The sequence below is a fragment of the Catharus ustulatus genome, chromosome 9 (genome assembly GCF_009819885.2).
Source record: "Catharus ustulatus isolate bCatUst1 chromosome 9, bCatUst1.pri.v2, whole genome shotgun sequence".
NCBI lineage: Eukaryota > Metazoa > Chordata > Aves > Passeriformes > Turdidae > Catharus > Catharus ustulatus.
Genome location: NC_046229.1, coordinates 20,357,699 through 20,382,756, shown reverse-complemented (window position 1 = coordinate 20,382,756; position 25,058 = coordinate 20,357,699). Strand labels below are relative to the sequence as shown.

The 25,058-nt window shown below is 39.4% G+C and overlaps 2 protein-coding genes across 3 annotated transcripts in view; one reads left to right on the top strand and one right to left on the bottom strand.

Annotated features, from left to right (window-relative positions):
- Window positions 1–184: 184 nt before the first annotated feature.
- On the top strand, window positions 185–18,951 carry DPH5 (diphthamide biosynthesis 5). The gene is made up of 7 exons (XM_033067417.2): window positions 185–319; window positions 3,426–3,550; window positions 6,744–6,852; window positions 16,143–16,263; window positions 16,619–16,658; window positions 17,733–17,836; window positions 18,702–18,951. Exons 1-7 carry the CDS (start codon window positions 185–187, stop codon window positions 18,923–18,925), a joined length of 858 nt encoding a protein of 285 aa, XP_032923308.1. The 3' UTR covers window positions 18,926–18,951.
- Window positions 18,927–25,058, bottom strand: part of SLC30A7 (solute carrier family 30 member 7) — a 27,547-nt gene continuing 21,415 nt past the window's right edge. For both annotated transcript variants that reach the window (XM_033067413.1, XM_033067414.1), the window contains exon 11: window positions 18,927–24,584. In XM_033067413.1, the coding sequence (XP_032923304.1) occupies window positions 24,537–24,584 (48 nt within the window). In that variant the 3' untranslated portion in view covers window positions 18,927–24,536. The remainder of the gene's footprint in view (window positions 24,585–25,058) is intronic.

Below are 25,058 nucleotides of genomic sequence, written 5' to 3'. Positions count from 1 at the left end.
CAGCCGGGAAACGAGGAACCGGGAGCTGGGAAACGGGGAAACGGGGATCTGGGAGCCGGGAAACGAGCAGCTGGTAGCCAGGCTGTCCCCGGGCCTGAGGCCGGGTCCCGGCGTGCGGCGCCCCGGCTGACCTCCATTCCGCTTCCTTCCTGAGGCAGTGCCGGCTCGGGCGCGCTTCCCGAGCATGCTGTACCTGGTGGGGCTGGGCCTGGGGGATGCCAAGGACATCACGGTGAAGGGGCTGGAGGCCGTGCGGCGGTGCCGCAGGGTGTACCTGGAGGCCTACACGTCCGTGCTCACCGTGGGCAAGGAAGCGCTGGTAGGTCTGGCCACAGGACCCGAGGCCTCTCGTGCCACGGGCCAGCGGCGTGCTGGGGCTGGTGGGTCCGTGGGAGAAATTAGCGGTGCTCGCTCTCGGGAGAAATATGTACGTGACCTTCACATACTGTGTTTTATAGGAGAAAGTGGTTTGCTACCTGGCAAGAAGACTGCAGCAGAAATAAAATGTTCCTTCCTACAACTGTTGGCACTAGTTTTCATCTCAAAATCCACCAATATGTGCAGACCCTGAGATACTGGAGGAGTTTGTTAGAAAGTGTCTTATCTGTTTAAAAACAAAAAATAACACCCCAAAAATCATACCAGAAAAATACATGTTTTGAAGTCCTGTGCCTCTATATCAGCCTGAGGTGTTAAGGCATGCCTGCTGGGAATAGCAATTTTATTATCTCACATTTCCACGTGGGCTAAGCTGCCTCACCATGCCGGGATTCCCAGAACAGGCACAGTTCAGTCTGAGATGGGCTGTTGGACAACGTGGAGATAAAGTTTTTGTTAGTAAACACACCTGATGGAAGACAAGGGCAGTAAAAATGTGCAAATCCTAACTCTGAGGAGTTCATAGATATTCACAGAAAGATGAAGTTTAATGCTGAAATAATACCAAAAAATAGCATAGCTGCCCACAGACCAGAGATCTTGCCTCTGAATAAGCTGATGCTCTCTGGGTTGGGGGTGCTCTATGGCCATAATGTACCTGTATGCGGAGCTGCATATACACAGAACATGTAATCAGCATTAAATGGTTTCCACATACCAGGTAGGCTAGAAAATATAGAGCATCTCTGCTTTATCTGCTGTATGAAAATATGCTCTGTATGTTATGTTTCTTTTCAGCACACTGAAGCCGTCTAATTTGTAGTCGGTCCATTCAAAACAAAACGTTCTTTGTAGTTGTTTGATAGTTGTAAAACTGTTAAATGGAAAGGATTACTTGGAGATTTTTACTTTTCAAAATGAGCATTTTCTATCAAAAGAAAAAAAATAATGGATTCCTATCCATCTGAAAATAAAACACTGAATAGTAGGAAAATGCTGACTATTTTTGATGTGGTTATTTTGGGTTTTCTTATCAAATATTTCTTACTGTTTTAAGTCTTTTGCAAATCTTGAAATGCCAAAGATGAGATAACTGGGGAAAAAGATCAATTAAAACAAAGCAAAAATGTTGTCTTACATGAAACATCTAAGAAGGAATATGGGAATTAATAACCAAGTGGTTATAATACTGCCTGGTTTACATAGAAGTGACAATACTGAATAGTTTATTTACTAATCTGAAGGTCAGTCAGGAAAATTCTCAAGAAGTAAAGAGCAGATCTTTGCCTGCAGAGACTTCTCAGAAATCCTCTTGTGTTGATGGTATTAAAATCAGGTCATAAAATTCAAATGACAAGACTTGCTTGTTTATTGGGTTGGTCTGAAATGTTTGTTAAGTTATTTAATGTTGACCATCCAAAGTGGTGCTGAGTTTGATGAAAGAACTGTTTGGACCCAGTGACCTCCCATTGAGTCTACATTTTACATTTTATGTATTCTCTACTTAGCATGCTTTGATTAGCATTGTGGAGCAGTCTCAAAGCATGCAAGTAGATTCCCTTGGATGAAGCCAAACTGAGAGGTGTGTTCCTGGCACTGCACCCAGTCTGTTCTGGAGCGTGCGTTTGCTCACAGTGTTGGGCCAAAGCCAGCCTGGTGCAATGGCAGCCCACAGAAAGGGATGTGTGCTGGTGTGGAGAGCTCTGCTTTACAGACCAGCTCCCCTTGTGCTGATGTGCATCTGGGCTGAGGTACATCATGAAAACCAGTGGGGTGCCCGAATTTGCTGGAGTTGATTTGGTACAGATGTTAGCATTACTCCAGGGTGACTGTCCGTGGTTCCGAGTCACAGAGGCAAGATTTGCTTACACATTTATTTGGTCCCCCTCTCTGCTGAATCTGTACAGGTTGCAGCCTGTTTCACGAGGAAAATAATATCCTGATTTTGTAGAGTTAGGAAAACCTACCCAAAAATGGGCAGGAACTCATATTCAGGAAAGGGAATGTAACCTGGCAACAGAGGTCCTATACCCATTACTCTTACTATGGGATGGACTTTTTGTGGAAGCACCACGCCGCTTCTGTACAGATATGATAGTTCTCTTGTCAGTTCACTGTTCTGTGTGGGCAAAGGAGTCACAGAACTCAGAGGAAAACTTTGCTGGGCAATAATTAACTTTAATAGTTGTATCAATTTATTAGTATTTATAATACCACACAAATTGGCTGACTACTACTTAGAACAAAAACACCTTTCTTGGTTTTTGCCCTAGAAAACAAACTTTAGTCATGTAAAGAGCATGTAAAATGCATGGTGACACAACATGACAGATGTTTTTAGTATGACCAGAAAACATGGTCTAGAACTAACTGAAGTTTCCTTTACATGTGTGAAGTTGATTCTGGAAATAAAGGCATTTAAAATGTACAAAGAGACACAATGATTACTGAGCTGCTGAAGAAAAATTAAGGACATGATCAAATACATGTTTACCTGTATACTTGGTAAAGTACTTCTTAAAGAGAACTCAAGATGAAGGATTAGTATGAAGTCATTCTTTAGATGTGGTTAGCTAAAATATACTGAGGAAAAATCTGAGAGAACAGGTTGTGGTGTAGCTAGTGTGGTATTTGTGTCTGGTTTGGTGCCAGTATTGTAAGTAGCCTAAGAGCTAGGCTCAGGCTGTGAGAGGGGGTGCAGGTTAAATTAACTCTGCTGGAGTCCACCCAGGTACCTCAGTGTGCAGGTGTGACTGAGCTGCTGGAGGTGCAGCTCCTCAGCTGACAGAAAGCATGGAAAACCAAGTCAGTATCAGGATAAAGTTCACATTCACTAATTTTTGTCAGCTCAGGAGCTGCTTGATGGGAAGCTCAGGTGTTCTTGCAAGCAGAGTTAGGTTCTCCAAGACAAGGCTAGGCTGCTGGGAAGAATAATGAAGTTACCTATTCCAGTGTCCATTGACTGTGTTCCTGACTGAGCACCCAGAGAGATACAAAACATTCCTAAGTGTCCCATTTTGATGTTTATTATTCATTTCAATTTCTAGGAAGAGTTTTATGGAAAAGAATTGATTTTGGCTGACCGAGAAATGGTGGAACAAGAGGCAGACAGCCTTTTAAAAGAAGCTGATGTTTCTGATGTCGCGTTTCTTGTGGTTGGTGATCCTTTTGGGTAAGACAGAGCAATGTTTTAATTATTGCTGTAGCTTCATCACTCTTTTTTTTCAATAGGAAGAAGCCAACTCTGTAACTGTAATTCTTTATGAGGAAACTGATTTTCAGACCAGAAACACTTTTTATGTCTGTATATTCCTTATTGTATTAAAAATAGACATATAGCTCTCTACACTTTATCTTGCTTCGGAGTTTCCTTGCCCAGATGTCCATTACAGATAGGAATGTGGCCCTCCAGGATGTATGAATCTTTCCTTCAGCAGATACTTATAATTTTATTTGTTATAATTTTATTCTCTGTGCTACCTTTTATAACAAATGCTTTGCCTCATGAACAGAAGAAATTAACAGAAGCAATTCTAGGTTATTGCATAAATAAGAAATATGCTGTTTTGGGGGAATATTCTTTTAGTTGCTGTTTAGTTGCAGCTTTTATACTCAGTTGTTTTAGAATCAATACAGACTGTTGGTTGTATTATCTGCTTTAATATATGCTAGTTTTTAAAATCACTTATGTCATTATAAATGTCTTCTCATGTTGGGTTATTAGGCCTTTTGTTTCCAGTTTTTATTCCTGCTGAAAAGCATAGTCTTTTTCTATGACCAGAAGGATCTCCTTCTGTCTCTTTGGTCAAGCATCATCAATCTGTAATGTCAAGCCATGCAGAAGAGCTTTTCATCTCCAGCTGGTGATGCAAGATTTATACCATAGTGTTAAGGGGCACAAGAAAAATGAAATCTGAGCACCTTATTTGTCAGGAAAAAAATGGAGTTTATGAAAAAAAGGAGCAATATGCACATCTGTTAAAAGCTGATAATTTATGTAAATACAGTTTGAAAGCAATTGGCAAGAGAATATTATATTAAACTGATTATGGGCAGATGACCCTGTTTTTCAAAAATATTAATTATACTTGCAGTCCATGTTTACTTTAAAACTAGGATTTGTGCAGACTGTAGAGCCACGTTACCTGTGCCTTGTGCTCTGGTCCAGTGACTGATACAAGTACACAAGGTGAAAAAAACAAACTCCATGGATTGAAATGTAGCTGCTAGTTGTAGGCAGTATTCTGATGTGCCTTAGTTAGCATTAGATTCAATGTCAAAATACATCAGTTCTGGTTAACATACTACGTAATTGTTAAAAACTACCCTTCTTTTTGAATGAGTTGCTTCTCTCTAAATGTTTATGTTCTTAGCTCTTACTCTTGCAGCTAGAACTGCTCCTAGGCTCACAGAACCCTAAGGCTTATGGGAGGCTTGTGAGGTTACTAGGACAGAGTACTGAATGTTTCCATCCTAAGAGAGGCCAGAGGGGAGGAGGATAGAAGCCACTTGCAGCTGATCACAGACTTTCAAGTCTGTTTGCAGGTGAGCAGAGTACTTGGCAGTCACAGGAGATGCCAGATGTTGGTGGTTGATTGTTAAAGCAATAAAGCAGGCACTGTTGTTCTCTGCAAGTTTTTATCTCAGCCATGCATGTGCCACAAGAACTGGACAACTTTAGTAGTGCAATGGAAAGTCTACCGCTCTAGGCTGGTGTTAACTTTCATATTATTACTAACCCTAAAACTTAACATCTGTATCAGTGACAGAAAATACTGCTGTAGTTTTGGCTGTGGAGGGATGACTCCATGAAACTTTTCCTGGTATTAGCTGAGTGCTCCTAAGGGCACTTCTGCCTTTAGCTACAGTCATTATAGACAGATCTACTGGGAGAAAAAAAATACTGACTAGAACAAATTTCAGTGAATAAAGCCAGCTGATCCCTTGGTCAGTATTAGCATAACCACAAAATCCTTCAGTGCTCCTTGTCCTTTGTATGTGCAGGGAATAACACAAGGCTGTAAAACCAGTCTCCTCCTAGAGCAGACATTCTAAAATCACCTTTGCTTCTGGAAGTCAGGAGCAATGTTTGTGTAGTAACTAAAATATTGGTTCAGATCACTTTACTGCCTTCTCCTAGGTCTGGGAGCCTGTTTGTATAAGGGTTTCACATTTCCCAAATTCACATTCCTAATTTTTTTTCTTTCACTGAAATGGATTTCTTTTTTTAAATATTGATCTTTACAGCCTTGCCAGCTGCTGCCACATTTGTGTTCCAGTCTGAAGCACCTGATCTGCTGACTCAGTCCTGGTCAGACACACAGCACTGAAATTATCAGGCTAAAACCAGGGGAATTCTGCTAGGATAATCGAACAAGGCCAGGGTGAAAGCGATTTTCCTAGTTCATTGTTCTGATGGCCATATGTTATTTCTTTCCTTCCTTCTTTGGAATGGCTACACAGAAGTGTGTGGTACATCTTGGGAATGAGATGTCTAAGGTCATTGGTCAGGTTTGATAAATTTAGGCTAGGGTAGGTGCATTTTCGTATTTCACATATATATAAGCATGCATACAAGCATTTACATATGTAAGCATTGTTGCAGTTCAAAGATTTGCTCAATCTGTGTGCACTGACCATTTTAGAAAGGCTCTAATCTCCACTGCTTGACTGCAAACCCAGTAATTCTTGCAGTAGTCAATCACTGCAAGAGCTTTATTGAGCCTTAGACCTGTTTTGAAACTGCAGAATAAATACTTTCAGAATAAACTTGATCACTGGGATTTAGACATCGTTAATTTGAGTAATCTAGATTAAATATTATAAAAATTGATTCAGTCTAAGGATGTTTTTTCTAAGTAAATGTGCAGTTCACCTCTGTCTGTTCAGAGTTCTTGTCTGAGCATGGGGCTTTCCTGGCACACACTGGTGCAAATGGGAGAGGGCCTGGCTGTGCAGCCAATAACAAAACCCTGTAGTTTTGTGGAAGTTTGTGCCAAACAGAGTTCACCTTTACAGTTCAATGCATGTTCAACAGACACCTCCAGAAGACAAACGATGCATGGAACTTGTCTTTTCAAGTACTTGCCAAGGCTGTTTTGTAAAGTAACAGTTGTAATAGTGTTGCAGTTTTAATGCTGCAAAGAGCCGTGCCATACTGAGGAATTTCAGCTGGGGAAGATGACATGGAAGCCGTACTAGAGGTTTTATTTTCCTTTAACCACTAGGATATTGTTGCCATTTTGCCACCTCTGTGTTGTCCTTGTTGTGAGGGGTTTAATTTTATTTCAAAACAAACTACAGTGCTAGTAACACATAGTAACGTCATGTTTTCAATGTTTAATTACTTTCTTTTCTTACCACAGGGCCACGACACACAGTGATTTAGTGCTACGTGCAGTAAAATTGGGGATTCCTTACAAGGTCATTCATAATGCTTCAATAATGAATGCAGTGGGCTGCTGTGGTTTACAGGTAATATTTTTGTATATGCTTATATGTTATTTCACAACTGCTAAGCTTAGAATTGGTGAGCTCTTCTACTGCTGTGGCAGTGCATGTTGCAATCCTAACTCTGAAGATCTGTACCAATTGTACACTTATGTTAGATTTTTTTAACACTTCCTTTTAGCATGCCGCATGTCAGCAAAAGCCCCTTTCAATGAGCTCGTATGAAAATGAATAGTAACACTTTTGTTCTCTGCTTTCTAACTTCCCTCTGCCCCAGGAGGCTTTGGTATTTAAAGTTATTTTACACATAGAGCTTTGCTCAGGTTAGCTTCCTTCTACTACTGATGGCAGCATCAGGTATCAGGTAATACCTGGTAAGTTTTTCTTATAAGGTTATTATCCTCTAGAGAACTGTGCTGGTCTTGTAACATAAGAAATACATGCACAAGCCTGCACAATACATGCACTAGTCCAACTCAGATCATAACTAATTCCAAAGAGTGCCTCTTGAATATGATGCACTCTTTCTTTATTAAATTTGATCTACCGCCACTTTCCACGCGTCTGATGAGGTAGGAGGGATTTGCCTAGCTAAGGACTAGTAAAAGAAATTGCAGTTTTTGTGCATCTTGAATGGCTAAAGTAGAAAAGGTTTAGTGTTCTCCAAGAAAATACTTCCTTTACGCATTTATAGGTCCATTATTACTTTTACTGCATGTGGCAGTGTATAAATCCTAACTAATCACATGTAAATGAGATGAAGCTTCCTCCCCTTGTTTTCATTCTTCACTTAAACGTAGAACCTGCCCTCTCCAGGTTCAGAATGGTTCCCTGTGTATGGGACCCCTAAACCAAGTTCCCACTTTACAAAAGCCAAAAGCAAGCACAGGAGAGTTAAGGAGAGTTAAGGTACTACAGACAAGTGGGGGGTTTCAACAATAACTTTCCATCACTGAAGGAGGAATTCCTTCCTAGCAGTACACAAAAAACCATAATGTATTTTAATTTCAGCAAACACCTGGTACCTTCAAATTTCCACTGACTAACTCCAGTACTCCAAACTCCATTCAAATAGTAATGCTGGCCAAGAGCAGTAAATCTGTTGCAATGAGTTTGGTTATTATCTTTGTTTATGATTAGAAATCCGAGTGCCTTGACTGACTGACCTGGCTGAAAACCAATGCAGTGACACCTGTCCTGTTAACAATGCTAAAGGGAATGCTGCGCAGCATTCACACTCTTTATAATTCTTCTTGTGAGCACTTTCTTAGTGATACCTGCCTAATGCAGCAAAACTAGGGCAAAATTATCTTTTAGGAAGGAACAGGCTTCTTGGTGTGTAAAATCTACATTTACAGCAGATAGATAGCAGCTGTTGCACGACTGCACTTAGTGGGGTGGGTAAAACAAGAGTTGTAGCTGGGGCAAATTTGCTTCTGCTCTCAGGCTGTTGACAAGTAGTTTCTACTACTTGCTCTCTTTTTTTACTGTTCTCTTACATTCATTAGGAAGGAAGATGCAAGGCCCAAAAAGTTTTTTAAGTTTTTTGAAAGTTCGCTTCCCCCACAATTCAGCTAGGCACAGGAAGGAGGAGTATAGAGCTTTTAGGTTAATTGAAAAAAAAGATCAGAAACCTAACATGAGTATACTGTAAACAGCCCATAAGATTATTCACATATGCAGAGTTTTGGAGATTAGATTGCTATTTCCTTATCCCATACTGAAGGGAGCAGACCAGAAAGGAAATGTGATGTTATTCACTCTGGCATTAGTCCTCTTTTCCTTTCTGGCTTGGGAGGGACTGCCTTCTCCTAAGTCAACGTTCCTGTTGTCATAGAAGGCTTTTTAGGAAATAGTGATTGCATTACCAGGCAGAATATAACCAGTTGTATGTTTAACTCTTGATTGCTCCTTGCTGGCATAAACAGCAAGTTTATGTAGCAAGTTTTTGTATCTTACAAAAAGGCAGCCTTTGATTAACTAGAGTTGTGTTGGAAGTTTATAATTTCTCTCAAAAGCCTTTATGTTCATGGCTGCCTCCTGCCATCAATTTAGTTTTGTAGTTATTGTGTCTCAAATTGTAAAGTTCCTGTCAAGTATAGGAGGGATTCCTCTTTTGCTTCACCACAGAAAAGGCTTTTCTTTTTTTCTTGTTTTAATCTGATTGTGATACAAACCCTCTCTCTTTCTTAGTAGAGAAAAACAGGAAACACCTTTATACGCCATTCAGAGAGCCATGTGCGTAGTGAGCTGTAACTGCTGATTAGGCTGTCAGTGAAATGCAGCTACAGCACAGTCTGGTCACAAAAGAACCTGGTCATCAGAGCAATGTTTCTGTGCAGCCAACAACATTCTGGTACTGTGCAGTTTCCCTGTACAGTGACTTAGTGAAGTTGGTAGAGCATCAGTGATGGTTTGTTGCCTTCATTCCATAGCTGTAGTTCTTGCCAAATATAAAGAGGGGTGCATATCTATTTTCAGATACATTTTTTAAACTGTCTTGCTCATTTAACAGAATTAGTGAAGCTGTTTTGGAATAATGAAGAAAAGAAAGGGGTTTTCATTTTGAAAATTAAACTTCTTGGAAGCTCTCACAGATTGATTAACTGTGCTGGGATAGTATATCTTAGCAAACTGTGCATAAGGCTCTGTGATTTGCTGTGCCTCTCTCTTACACTGTTTTTGCTATGCTTCACTACAGCAGATTTTTTCTTTCCAAGGTTGAAGAAGCTGTTTTCCCTTAAAACAAGTGAATAGGGTTATGGGAGAGAAGCCAAGAAAAGTGCTCTTATGTCAGTGCCTCTTAGCATGTTCTCCCTTGTCTGGAGTCTGCCACGTGGGTGTGTTTGTCACTCTGATTCCTGTTGTAGTGGGGAACAACCACCAGTGAGGACAGTCAGGCACTTTGGTATCTGCACTCACTGCCAGGGAAGCACAGGCTTTACCTGTGCCCACACTCAGTTTTTCAGAATAGGGCTGATTGCTAAGGCTTTTAGCCTAGAATAAAGAGGTAGGAAACTGAGGATCTCTAATTTGCATATTTTTCCTTCCTTTCTAACCTGCATGATATCTGTTAGTTTGGAAGGGTCACTGGCCAGAGCGGTGCTCTCAGGACAGAATTCTCTCTGACCCAGTGCTGGCAATGTTTCCTTGAGGCAGAATTATTGGTGGTCAAACACATCCAGAAGGGTTTGCATCATGCTGACCTGTGGTATATGTGAAGCAATGATGCAACTTGAAATGGCTTGAGATGATGGCATTAACATAAAGAAAGAGGATTGAGAACTGAAGTGCAAAGCTGGAGGCAAGTCACAGGATGAGATAAAAGGCTAAAATGAGACGCTCATTTCTGAGTGCTGTTGCTCGTTTTGAAAGCATTTGGTTGGGTAGCTAGGAAAAAAACATGTTATAGCAAAGAGCTGCCTTTCTTTTGAGATGTACCCACTTTCCACCTGAATAGCTTCAGAACAAACATCTGCGTGTGCCCTTTTTTCTTTCAGTGACGTATCTCAGGTCTTTTGTTTGCAGTCCACTTAATTCTTGTAAGACAATTACAGTTATAAAATAGAAAATAGCCTTTTTGCTAGCAGCTAATCACTTAAATGCAAAATCAATCCTTACTGTGTTATTTTTGAGTTTTTTACTGAACAGTTGAGTACATTTACAGTGTCAAGTTGAAAAATACTACTTAAAGATGTGGAAGCTGAAGATGCTATAATTAATTACTGTGCTCACAGTCAAATAGAAACCCTGTAGTAGCTGCAGGAGTGGAGCATCTGAGTCCCACCCTCTCTGTGTGCCTTAATCTTCAAAAACACTATGCTCTTATAGGAGGGACTTTACACAAAATGACTGACTGTTAAACTGTTTTCCATCACTGATTTTTTTTTCAGTTACCACCAGCTTCTGAGCCTTTAAGAAGTTGGCATTTGTTTCTCAAGCCAAGTAAAGGTTAAATCAGTGCTAGTCACACTACTTCATTACTCGTGATTGCTGTCCAATTCAGTGCCATTTGTCACCAGCAAACATGACCCAGAAACATCCATTTAATCAGGTTTGGGTTTTTTTTCTTTTAGATATTTTAATTTCATAGTAGTGACCTAAGTCACTTCAGGGTAGGAAGGAAACATTGCTTGATATTGATGGAAAGAATCTTAGAAGGTTTTTAAAGATAAGGCGACATTACCTTGGGGAGCGAGTCCTCTCCTAATCAAGTTTGCTTTCTCACTATTTTGATAGCTGAATTTTGTTCTGCTTGTGGAGTGGCTATTTCCTAAGGAGACCGAAGAGGCAGCCAAAGCAATATGTGCTTGTCCCTTCAACTGATTTTATGTGATTTTCTCAGCTGCCTCCTGAAGACTGCAATTATGTGGAGTGGGTTTCCCTCAGCCAATGTGTTTTCCTCACAGTTCCTTTCTCTCTGGCATGTACTAAGGATACTGAAAGTTTTTGGGACAGCTGGGGTGATCTCTTGGCTTGCAGTACAAAAAGGAGTCAAAGCCACATATATGTGAATGGTAAAACATTTCAGTTTCATATGAAGGTTCTCATGAGAGGCATTTGAAGTTGCTAAAGGTCTGTGGTACTAATAAGGTAGTGTAAAGGGCTAGAGCTAGGCTTGTGGTTGTTTCATATGACCAATTTCAAGCAAAAACAAAGATTGAATGATTCTTGCTACCTCTTTGTTGACCATCACACTACTTCTTAAGCTGCTATCAAGCAACAATACATAATACAAAGAACAGGAGCCCTTTTATTTGATGTATATGGTCTGGAAGGTTGTTAACAGGTTAGGGAGAATAAAGGGTAAAACCTGACTCGGGTTCCTTATCTTTGAGGATGAACATTGCATAGCATCACATCAGAACCCCTATGACAAAGATAAAGAAAATATGTCTTAGTTTTTCTGGGAATGCTCACTGGGATCTATCAGGAAGTAACCTGGGATAATGCAAGGTGCTCTGCAATCTCTAAATCCATTGAGGAATAGTCTTAGGAGAAAAAGTCCCTTAGTTCCTACCAGTGGGTTGTGATTAGGCTGAGAAGAGTCTGAATTTCCATAATTCATATCCATTAAAAAAATTATTATGGACCGAGAACTGTTCTCACACAGTTCTCTGCTGTGAGAATTATCTGCATTGTAACCCATGACCAGAACATAGCTCTATAGCATTTCAGCCCTACAGGTCTCAGGTGTTTGGTTGTGTATGGTGCCAGGTCTGAAGAATGCAGTAACTCCTTTTTTTGGGAAGAACTCCAGATATGTGACCACTTCTGAAGCTATTTGAAATGTTAGGAAAGGAGGTAGGTTCATAAGTGAAAAATTGCTGTGTCACTATTGAAGCTGATACAGCAGTAATTCTGGGAAAGATGCTGTAAAAATAGATGTCTGTGTTTTGAAATGTTTACTTCTTGGTTTCTCTGCAGCTGTTGGCCAACTGACCTTTAATATTATTTTGCATCTTCTCTCCTGCTTGCTTTAGTACTTTTTAGAGGGGATGGTGGATCTTCCTTTTTTAATTTCCCTATTTGGTCTCAGCTTGTTCTGTCTTCTATGTCCTAAATTTTTGTGGTAATTGACCACACCATTATTTCAAGTGAGGACAATTGATCAGGACAGTTTCAGGTATCTGATATCATTCAGACTTTAACAAAATAGCTCAGACTTTGACAAAATAGCTCAAAATAGCTCAGCAGTTTCCTTGAAATTTCATCTGCATGAAGACTTTCCAAGACCATGGTGCAGCACTGTTTCTCCTACAGTTCATTCTGGCCTCTCAATTTGCAATCAATTCTGCTTGTATAAAAAAGAATTAAAATAACAAATAGAATTAATAGAAGGGTTAAAATACTAACAGAAAAACACCAAAAGTTGTCAATCATTCTTTCATATCATGTGTATAAATAAAGTATTTTGTGAGGCAGAAAACTCTAGCAGCAGGGCATTGCCTCAGAGTAGAGAGTTCTGACTTCCTTTGCTGATCTGAGCTATTGTATTGCAAAATTTGAGTGCACAAAGTTTTGCTTAAGCCAATTACTGCTTGGGGGGGTGTGGAGAAAGGGATATTTCCAAAGACTGAGGTCTTTCAAAATGACCTTTTGAAAGTTTTCTGTGAAGTTTTTGAGCATTGAGAAGGTAAGAAGTTTGGTTTCCGAGCTGTAAACACAAAATATCTGTCCAACCATCTGCATCTCTTTGAAATTCTGGCACTTTTGTGCCTGAGCAGAGTGTAGGCACTCTAACAAATCTGCTCCTCAGTGCAAATGTGATGCCTCAGATGTTTGGGCTTGTAGAGAACACACATTGCCCACTCCTAAACCCCACGTGCTTCATGTAGACTGCAGCACACACAAGTTGGCTGTGCAATTTCATTTGCTGTTGCCTCTCTTTAGATCTGTGCCAGCCACTGTACAGCCTGATCCTGTCTCTGCAAATACACACAGCTCATCATCTTACTGCACTCATGAACAGTCTCAAAGCACAGCAGTAGTCCTTAGCTGTGTTGTAACACTCCTTGGTTAACAAACATGTCAGACAGCTCTATTTTAGTGAAACGTATGATTCCGGGAGTTTTGGGACCTTCTACAGCCTTTTATGGTTGGTGGAAAGAATTCTTTTTCATTTCAATGGGTCTTGTCTTTAGTGGACCTGCTATCTTCAGTAGCTCCTGAATCCTTAGGATAGTAGTACAATTTTTGGCATTTACTGCTTTCTCTGCTGCAAGGCTTTTCTTGAAAGTCAGATACTTCATGCATGAGTTCAAGAAGTGGAAATTAGAAGACAGCAGTGCAAACTAAATTAGGAACAAATTGAATTCTACCTGAGGTACAGGGAGAGCGTTTAAAGTAAAAGTTCTGATACAGTCATGTGTTCCTTCTTTAATGCAGGCTTGCCCTGCTGAGGGGCAGTTCCTATGTTTGCTTAAATGTCACACATCTGCAGAGATCAAATACTGGATGAGAAAGAATATATTGGTTTGTGTTTGTAGAAGTGTTTGTAAGGTAACTGGTTATAAGTATTCAAGAACAATAGAGGTATCCACTTACTACTTCAGTTCCTCATTATTCAGACTGATGGTATACCAGGGACTTTCCTCTCTCTGTAATTTAAAGTAAAAATACGTGTGCATTAATCCTAGGAAATCTGTTCTTCACAAGTTTAGTTAGTGGAGGGGTATAAACTGCAAAAGCATTTCTAGGAGGTTAATAAAATATGTCCCACTGTATCTTATTGGTCTAGAAGTTACTTCTGTGCTTTCCAGGTGCTGAGAAAACAGGTGTATTTTTTTGAGACTGTAAGTACAGTTTTGTATGATATTAGTACTTCATGAAGGTGTTCTGAAGGTATTTCTACTGAATAGACAGGCAGTTTCCAATAAAAATGTTTAACTCTTTTTTGACACCCAGACTTCAGTGTTAATGCAAAACCCAATAAACAAAGGACAGCTTAGTGAATGAATGACAGGGCTTGTACAAAAAAGGATAACTTGCTTAACTTCTTGTTGGCAAAGAGGCTGGAGAATCTTTGTAGTGAGTAATGGAAAAGAGAACGATAACAATCAGAACCAGCACTGTAAGGTATAAAGTTGAATGTCCAGCTCATTTTTAACATGTAGCAGAGTGGTTTAGGAGTTCTGATTCTCAACAAAATACCTCTTAGATAATAACATTTTTCCCATTTCTGCACATCCTTTCCTTTCCTAAAGGACAAGGTGGAAGTTTTTCTTCCTTGGGTTATCAAAATGCCAAAGCGACAAGGTAAGATTTAAGATTAATTGAGGCCACTTTCTGTCCTGAACAAGGACTGCTGCTTTAGGGAAGGGGCTGCGTGGTTTCAGGTGCTGATGGGAAACACTCAGGTTGGTATCAGATATTGCAGCACTTGTGGAAGATTGCAGGAATGCTGCCACGGAGATTAAAGGTATCTTGCTCCCAGATGGTCTAACAGTGAAGGGGAGAAAGAGAAACTTCTTGTACTAATAGTTTTTCTACAGATTTGGTACAAAATGGGAATGCGTTCTAGGCAGCCACATGAAAAATAGGCAAAGCATAGTTTGATGGGGTTTTTTTTCATTTTCTAGAACACAGCCTTGAAATAGCTAACAAGTTACATCAGGAGCAACTTATTTGGTTCAACCTGTATTTACTGGAAGAACCTTTAGGTTGTGTAATGTACACAGTATGTTCTTGTCCTTGTGCTAGAATGAAATACTTAAAAGAGGAAATGTTTTCAGTTATATTCCAGGAATCTTTGAATAAATTTTATCAGCATGAATGGTTAAAATTTGAACTTTTGAAAACAAACCTATTTCTGCTGTGATTCAAGTTCTGCTCTACCAGCGTAAAGGAGTTAAAGCCACAGCCTAATGCTACAGTAACAGAAGGATGTATAGGGGAATCCCCACGTGGCACAGGGCTGCCAGAGCTACTTCTGAACAGGCTTCTCTGGCAAAGCACACACAGTGCCTTTGTCTCCTGTTGTGGGCTTAGAAAAGCAGTTTTTCCTTCCAGGAGTACAGAGAAAGTGGGAAGTCCATGTAGCTGCTGTTTCTCTGGTGGGCTTGAGCAGACAGAATATTGGCAAGCTGAAAAGTCCATCTGGGGTGGCCCCATTCCAGAGCTAAACAGACCAAAACTGATGCATGGTTTTCCCCTATTTCAGGGAAAAAACTACTTCCAAGCCAAATACTGCCTTAAGTTACATATGACTTTCACTTTTGCATCACCAGAGGTCATTGGCAAGACTATTGCTTCAAATGTCTTCACCAAGATGAGGGACTTAGGGTAATGAATGTGTTAAGACTGAGAATAGAGTCAGTGAGTATGCCTGACATAGAATCTGCTAGCAGTGTTCTGCTAGCAATACTCTTACCATATGTGCATAAACCATGTTGTACCTCTCTGCTTTCTGCACAATCTGTCTTCAGATCTTCATATCCACTGTCTTCTCAGTCTGTAACTTCTTTTGTCTGCTAGAGCTTCCATCTGCAGCAAAATGCCATTTTAATATAAACACTACTGTATCGGTAGAATCAATTATGGCATTATTCAAAGCTTACCTTAATCAAAGTAAGAAATAAAAAACTCTTAACCAAAGTAAGAAATAACAAATAATTTTGGTGCTAATCATACAAAGTTTTTGCCTTTAAAAGAATTAAGTAACAATAGGAAATATATTGAAAGTTACTAATTATTGGAAAGGTGAATGCAGTAAAAGCTTTACAGGTAGTTAATGACTTGGTCTTCAACATGATTGCATGCTCTTATTTCTTCTTATTGCACATGTGTGTTACTGCATTTGCTCTGTTTTACAGTTGTACAATTTTGGAGAAACGGTTTCCATAGTGTTCTGGACAGATACGTGGAAGCCAGAGAGCTTCTTTGACAAGATTGAGAAGAACAGGCAGAGCGGAATGCACACCCTGTGCTTACTTGGTGAGCAGCAGCCAGTCTCCTGCCTTTTAGTCTATGCATTGAGTGTTTACCCAACTGACTAGATCACCAGATAAGCAAATGTAATATTAAAAAGGTTAGTGCTGATAAACTTCTGAACTGAAAGTGACTTCACGGATGTAGAAGCAATTTGGTCAACTGGGCACTTAAAATCTTAAAGTCACAGGATTTTGAGATTAACAGATGAAACAGTACATTGTGATCCACATTCTAATAGCTGACTATAATAATATTATAATACTAATAATATCTAAAATGTTGTTAAAGCTTTACCTACATAGAAAACTAAGTGTGAAACTTGTAGAGAATGTGTGTTTTAATGTGTTTTGTTCTACAGATATTAAAGTGAAGGAGCAGTCTCTGGAGAATCTCATGAAGTGAGTCACCGTTTTGAAAATGCATAGAAACACACAGTGCCCCTACAAAGGCTTTTTTTTGTACAAGGAGCAAAGGTTTCTTTGCCCATAGTCTAATATTGAACTTACCTGCTTTCTCCTTTCATGCTTCTTGGTGGCCACTGACTTTTGTTTCTTACAAGGAGTGAAACTTTTGTTCTTTGCAATAGGGCCTGGCTTTATTTACAGTAACTGAATGAAGTTGCAGCAGAACATAATCTTTTTTTTGTACCTGTTCCTTTAAGTTGCACTAAGTCAGAAAGGGATAGGCTTTCCTCTTGGTGAATGAAGTGTTATTTCTCTACTGTTCTGTCACCTCCTGAAACCGATTAATATCTGAACCAGTGTTCTAAATTTATTCTTCTCTACACTGGCTGGAACAGTGCAAAGTGCAGAATACCTAACACCCTTCTTAAAGAGTTAAATAAGCAATATACAGAAAATGCTCTTCTGCTCGTTTAACTATATTCAAAAAGCTTTTGCCACATCTTACTCATCTCTGCAATCTGTATGTTTTGACAGTGGTGAATATAAATGGCTCCTTTTATACACATGCTGTAACTGGTCTAAATTAACATTTGTGAAGTCTCACAGTATCATTGAGGTTTGTTTATTCTGGAGTTAAGAAAAATAAAATCTGTTTGAATCCACACTTGGCAAAGAAAGCAGCATTTCATTTAAGAATATATTTCTAGTCTGTAATCATCTGTCTACAGGGCATTTAACAGAAAAACAGTTGTATGCCCTTGGTTTTAAATCTAATGCATCCTTCAAGAGTAGCTGCAAAACCTGCATCTTGCTTCTAGCAGCTGAATTTGCTTTTAGGATCTAAATGATCTGGCAGCTGGAGCCCAGCTGTTTCACAGGTGTGCTGAGAGCACAACAGATTTCTGTATTCGTTAAAAATTCCACTCTTGTCTGAAAGACCAGCCTGAGAGCCTGGGCCTATTTAAGTTCAACCTGCTGGTCCAGAGGTCTCTTGAAATAAGCTGTAAGATTGCTGGGGATAACAAAAATAGGTTATATATAAATTTCTCTGCTTTTCCTTCTCTGCAGAGGAAGAAAGATTTACGAGCCACCACGCTACATGAGTGTGAATCAAGCTGCGGAACAGCTTCTTGCCATTATTCAAAACAGAAGGTTCCAAGGAGAAAATCCAGGTATGACTGCACTGCTTCTGTCTGCTGCCACCTCTCTCCAGCCACACTTCTTGATGAGTCTGTGAACTCCACTCCCTTCCTCTGACTCCCAGAATTCTGCTCTGCAGTGGATTTGGGCTGCCTTAAATCCTAGTCACGAGACGGATTTGACCAGACTTGAGCACAGCACAGTTCAGTGAGCATCGATGAAGGTGCACTGGTGGCTCCTGGAGGTTCAGTCAAAGCCTCAGTCTGGAAACCCTGTTTCCACCCATGTGGAACTCTGAGCTCTTTGAGCCATTAAGAGTTGCAGGAGGCAGAAGGATTCTGAGCATTTTAGATCAGTCAGGCTTCAAAAAAAACTCAGCTCTGTTTTACTTAGACTGGTTACACTCTGCTGTATGTGAACACCAGCAGGAATCTAGGTTAACCCAAAGATGCAGAACTGTGATTTTCACCTTCTCACTAGTCAAGAGCAAACTGAAATATTTCTTGAGATCAAGGATAAAGTAACAGCTAATCAAGATGGTGCAGTTGTGTCACAGAAATTTTTTCTAATAAATTCATCTAGGTCTACTCCTCATTTAAAAAGTTTATTCCTTCAATACAGTTAAAATGAAAATCCCTTCATTTTATCCTTTACATAGAATGAATCAGAAGCAGCACAGTTTCCTCCAAGTGAACACAATTCCTGAATGAATTCTTCCTTATAAACATCCTTAAGCTTTATTTTCTTTGAAGAGCAAGTTTCTTTCTAGGTCACTCCAATCATTTAATAATTAGAGGTTTAAGAAAGCAGTGTTAATATTTAAGCATTTTGAGTACTTTTTTCCTTATGATAGGACCATTAGTCAATAAATTAAACATTTAATCTTCTTTCTTACAGAAGTTACTGAAAACACAATTTGTGTTGGCCTTGCTCGTGTGGGTGCTCTGGATGAGAAGATTGCTTCAGGCACACTACAGCAGATGTCCACTGTGGAATTGGGTGCTCCACTACATTCCTTAATTGTTACAGGCACTATGCATCCTCTGGAATTGGAAATGCTGAAACTTTTCTCTGTAGATAGTTCCAGTTTTGAAACTAATGCATGTCAAAGGACTACTTAAATAAAAATGAGGCATTTACATTTTTATTCCATCTTTAATTGCATTACAGCATGAAGATATTGCTGTGACTAAGACATGTCTAATGGTAGTTAGACTCCACATTGCTTCAGAGGACAACACTGCAGGAACATGGACCTGCTTTTACCTGAGGCTGCAAACTGCATCTGCTGGTATCAGCTTCTACCTGCAGACACCTCCAGAAGCTTCTAAACCTTTGATTCAGGTTATTGGTATCCACACCAGTCTTGGGCTGCTGACTGTGATAAAAGTACCAGGTATCTGTGTGGCATCACTTGCTGTAGTGCATTAACCAAACCTACTGCATACGTTGTTCTAAGTGCATTAGATGTTAAATTTTGCCTTTCAACTTTGCAGAAACTTAGGAGTTCTCTTATCAATAGAAAAATTAGTGTCCAAAATTTGTTAGGTCTGTGTCCATCTTTGCTTTGGGAGAGCAAATACAGACAGGTGAGAATGCTCTAAACCAGAGAAAACCAAGAACTTTCCCTTTGGACAGCTGCTGGAAGAGGGGAAGAAGCTGCACAGAATTTCTTAGTTCAGAAGACTGCAACTTAAACTAGAACTGGATTTCTTTATATGTTAACACAGAAATTTATGCATTTTAGCATTTAAGAAGGGCTAGACTCAACTGCAGCAACCACAATTAACCTCAGGCCAAGTCTCAACAAACAAACTGCAAGAATTCTTTTTAAAAATCAGCTTGTAGATGATGGTGGTTGCTATTTCAACTGTTATTCACAGTATGATGAAAACAAAGCAGACCTGTATGCATATTTTTTTTAAAACTGAAGATTTATTGGAAAGAAAATTGATCCCATAGCTTTTCAGCAATATAGGATATTTAACATTTTATATAGATTGTATTCAAGTAGAAAAGATTACATTAAAAATTTCTTAATATTGCACTTGGGACAAGCCGTGGCTAAGCTACTAACATTAGCATTCCAGAACAAAATCATACATAGTCTTCAGAATTTTAGTGAGCCGCCTGGTGTTACCTGCAAGATTTCTTCACAGGTATTTTGACACACTTTGTTATTGAACTGAAGCTCACTGCTAAGGGTAATTCCTGTAATTTAAAGGTAAAGGCAAGCAATATGCTGTATGCTACCAGGAATGATTTTGGCAATTGCTTCATTCACATTATTTCACACTTCAGCCAAGATACTGTAGCGATTCACTTAACTCTTGTACAAGATCCCGGCATACATGTGAGAGGCTCCAATGCACATGGGAAGTGAAATACCCAGTTCTTTTTACACATTATTTCCGCCAAATTACCACATAGGCAGGAACCTTTTGTGGCTCACTGAAACAGACAAGTAGGTTGAGCAGTATTTGCACACAGCAAGACTCAGTCTTTGCATGCCAGGCACAGCATGGCTGGCATTGCTTCACATTATAGCAGTGTCTGGCCAAGGAAGTCCCCACGGGGATGGATATTGCAACAAAGCCTGAACAGGAGACAAATCCAAAGGGAACCCCAGCAAGCTGCAGATAGGGATTTTCACAGAAGTGTAAAGGAGGAATTAACTACCGAGTCAGTATTGAGGATCAGAGAGATTATTACCAAAAAAAAAAAAAAAAAAAAATCCTGCTTAAAGGGGTGGGATAATCAAGAGTCATAGCAATCTGATGGCTGCTCAAGAAAATAGGACAGGGTTTAATTATGAACTAAAATTGTTGCTCTGCACTTGTATTTAAAGACTGCATGTCATGAAGAAAGATATGGGTTTGCATTTATAAAAGCATGCAACTGAAAACCTGCACTGTGCCACTGCAATCTGCACTGTAAAAGAAAAGCCATGGACTTTACAATTTGTTTGCACAGTATGTGCAGAAGACGGAAGATTGCAATTCAGCAGCAGATTCTCTCCTCTTGTATCTTGTTTACATTCCCAGAACAGGTTCACTTACAACAGTTAAAAAGAGAAACCGTTGATTTTCCTTCACCTTTAAACCCAGCTTTACTTCTTAAACAAAAGATAATTAAGAATGTTAAGTCACTAAGGTCCATTTAATTAATAGTAGCAGCTTCAATTTTTGTGTAAAAATAGCATCAGCAGCTTTTACTAATGATGCAACTAAACTTTTGCTTTAGTAGGCATTATTACATAAAAAGCAGAGTCACTTATTTACTCTTCATCTTAGCTTAGCAACTCACATGAGTAACAGCTCTCTGCAGGGGCCCTCCTGATGAAAGAAGCCAGTCTATCCAGAGCTTGCACTTACCAGATTAGCTATAAAGGATCAGTTCTTACTGTGCATATTCATAAGAGGAGTTTTCTTCCACTGTTATTTAGCACAAAAAACATTGAAGCGTTTTAATGCAGACACTGTAACATTTGTTTTATCTTCTTATTTTGCTGTAGGTGTGGTAAAAATCATGCAGTTTGCAGGCTTGGTCTTTGGAACAATAGGGTTTTAAGTTACTGGTTTCAGTCACAGAAAAAAAATAACCCACAAAGATAGACCAGTAACCCCACAGTAAATAACAGCTACCTCAAAACATGAGAAATCCACACTTTGAAAACTTGATTCAAAATTCAGAAGTGGATACCAGGAAGCTGAGTTTTAGCAAATGATCTGCAGACATTCACCCCTCTCTGGAGTCATTCACACAAGTCTTTGTTTAAATCATGCCTTGCATCTCCAATAAAGTGTCAATAGCAAAGTGTTACATAAGCAGCCAGTTTTAAGTAATTGGCAAAACACAAATAATGGTGCTTTGGCTCTTAGGATAAGGAAAGCTGCACTTTTGCTTTCAACTGCATGGTTTGTACTCTCCTAAAACCTGAGCAAGTATCTTCTTAGGAGGTGAAAAAAAAAATCACATGTCCCTTGTTTACTAACCTACTCCATGTGACTGCAGTTACTGGCTGAACGTCATATACTGTGTTTGTAGAATTTTGTGATGTTTCTCCTTTTTCAGAAAGCCTAAAAAGTATGTTTTGAATCTGACTTCCCTACACTATCCCAAATTATATTTGACAGATGATATATTTCTTACTATAAAAGTTTAAGCATAATGAAGTGCTATCTTGCATGACTAGAAAACTCACACTTGTACATATGCTTCCAACAATCAGCTAAATCATAATAAGCAAAAAAAAAAATTACCAAAAGTTATTAAAACTGTTGTATCATTATAACAGGCTTATACACTTTTTCACTCCATTTTCCATATTAAAAATTTGGTAGAACATCATCACCACCATCATACAAACAGCCACTCTGCCAGGTTCTCACTTGGAAACAAATAGTAGCAGTTATCTTTTCATTAAGAAACTAAAATAGTGTACACAATTGCAATGAATCTGTCTGGTGCTTGCCTTTAAAGTGATATCAGTTGATCTTCCCTAGTTTCAAATAGCAGTAACAGTAAGTATTAAAAAATGAGGAAGTCCTGCTGGCAGCCAGCAAGCAGAGTCTTATGCACCACACTACAAAACCTCCACCCTATAATCACAACCAGATTTTCATCACCTTGTCTGTGAACATACATGCACATGGTATCTTAAACAGCAGCGCTCAGATCTGCTTAGCAGATTCCTGCACCCCACCCTGTGCTGTGTAATTTCCATCTTTCAGTCTGGAACTCTAGGCCTGGCACAGCATCTGCCAGGTGGCACAGGGAGAGAGCCTGACAGAGTGCCAGGCAGGAGGCCAGCAAAGGGAGATGTGGAACGTGCAGCCTGCTAGGAGGGCACGCTGTGCCTGCATCCCCAGGGACAACAAACAGGATTGGAAATGGCAGTGGAAGGATCTGAAGACGAAGAGACAGCAAAGATTAAAACCAGTATTTTAGGTGGCCTTGTACTGTCTTTTTTTTTTTTTTTGCACCCAGTTTCTAGTTCCAAGCACAAGAGTACACCCCCGTGACTTGGACAAAATCAATATTCACATTTCAATATCTCAACTGGAAAATTCAGGAACCACCAAATTTGGGAAGTGTGTTTTCACATAAAAAGAAATCAGGTGCTATATTGGAACAAGAAACTCTTAGTATCTGTGATGGATTCAACAATATCGGTGGCAAACAAACCATTTCTGCAAATCAATCTTCAGTAATTTCATAGTGCCTAGCACTTACTACACAGACATTGTCAGCTTCTCAGGGCCTTGATTTTAGTATTATCTCTGACAGGTACCAAAATGAACACAAAATCCACACCAGTCACTGGCAGCTGTGATTTCTCAGGAAAATGCCTGTCTTGCTTTTTACTTCCCCATGTTCTGTTTGTAAAATCTCCTCTTGAAAAGTCTTCCATTACTAGGTGAACTACTACAGCATAGTGGAACTATCATCTGCAATACCAAATATAGCAGATTGCTTTTGAAAGTGACAATCAGATATCTGAGTAAAATAATTACAAATCCTAGAAAACATATGATGGAAGAATGTTCCTGGAAAAAAAACCAATCTTAACAACCCTTACTGCACGGAGAACTTTTTCCCCTATGAAAACATATATGGCTACAGTAAAATAGTTGAAGATGTAAGATTTGTCAGCCTGGGAAAAGTGTAAGCTAAAATAGCATGAAAAGCAGTCCTTATTTCCATTTTGGGTGTAACTGCCAGAAACAACTATTTTCAACATTTGGAAAGGCAAAATTTGAACTTGATCACTTTAATAAAAATTATAACAACCTAATCAAATCAAGGAGACTTAAGCTTTCACAATTTCAGGATTTAGTTTTTTCCACCACATAATTTGGAAAACAATCTTCAAGCATTGCTTCCATCACCAGCATCTTCCTTCAACTGCCCATTGTTTAAGTGACTGAACACGAGCAGCATCATGTAATGTCTCATAATTCTCAACAGTATGAAGAGACTCATTGGAATTAAATCTAATATTTGGACTAAAATAATTTTCACAAGACACGTGCAACAAAATACCCAGCTTGTCTCAGAAGCAAGTCTCTTCACAACAGATTTGTCGTTTACATTTAGAATTTTTCTGTCTGGTAAGATGCAAATATAATGGAAGTCTAACATCTACAGTTATGTAAGTACACAACCCCCCCCACATACATCACTAGTAAATAATCAGACTGCATACAAGATTATTTGTAAAAGTAATAAAACCCTTTGATGCTCCATATTTATGCTGGCAAATAGATCTCCTGATATAAAAGGCACTTTGAAAACCCAATATGGTTTGGTTCATTAAGTTTGCAAAGTACAAACAATTGTACAAACATACAATTATATTGAAGCATGTCAGCCATTGTGACATTGTCTACAAAACAAGTTTCCAATTGCCAATAACACTGGTTTTATGGGAATGAGCAGTGGTTTCAGCAGCTTTACTGAAGACATGACAGGGTTTCCAGTACCACAATCTTATTAAGTAAAAAACCCTCAAAAACTTACAAGTTTAGGGGCCCCAAAAAAAACAAGACCCGAAGTCCATAACATTCATTCAATATTTACTCCTTAGAAGTGAACTCCCTCCGTAGCCTGAGGGCAGGAATCTATTCAGTCAATTCCAGATGTGGTGGAGGCAGGCTCTGTCTCAAGAAGTGTTGTTACACCAGTACAGTACTGAAAACTTTGGTCCAACAGCACCAGTCCAGAAACTGACTACATGGCTGCAACATCAATCTGTATGTAAAGCTGCCTTACTCCTGCCTGTGGAAAAGGGAAGGAGGGTTAAAAATGCCAAAGCAGTTTCCTCTCCTGAACATCAGCCCACATCAGTAGGTAACCTAGCAAAAAACCTCAACATCTTATTTTTCTGTCATTCATCTCCACACTTAGCACATCACTCAGAGAACACCAGATGAGTAAGGAGTTCTTCACACAGTCAAGTGCACACACATAATGATGTATTATTAACATTAGCTTTGCCACATTACCTCTTCTGATTCATCCTAAATAACTGTCACATGTGAAGCTGCACAAAAGCAATTCTTACTTTTTGTGCCAGTTTAACTTCCTGAGAAGCAAGCTGCTTGAAGAACTGTCAGTTTAAAATGGAGCTAAGCTCCACTGAGCGTAACGTGGGACTTTGTTGTTCAGACCAGTTCTACATTATGAACCTATCCAGAAAGCCATCACATGTGCAAGCTGCTGCCAATGCAGTGACAAGCCTGAGTGGTCCAG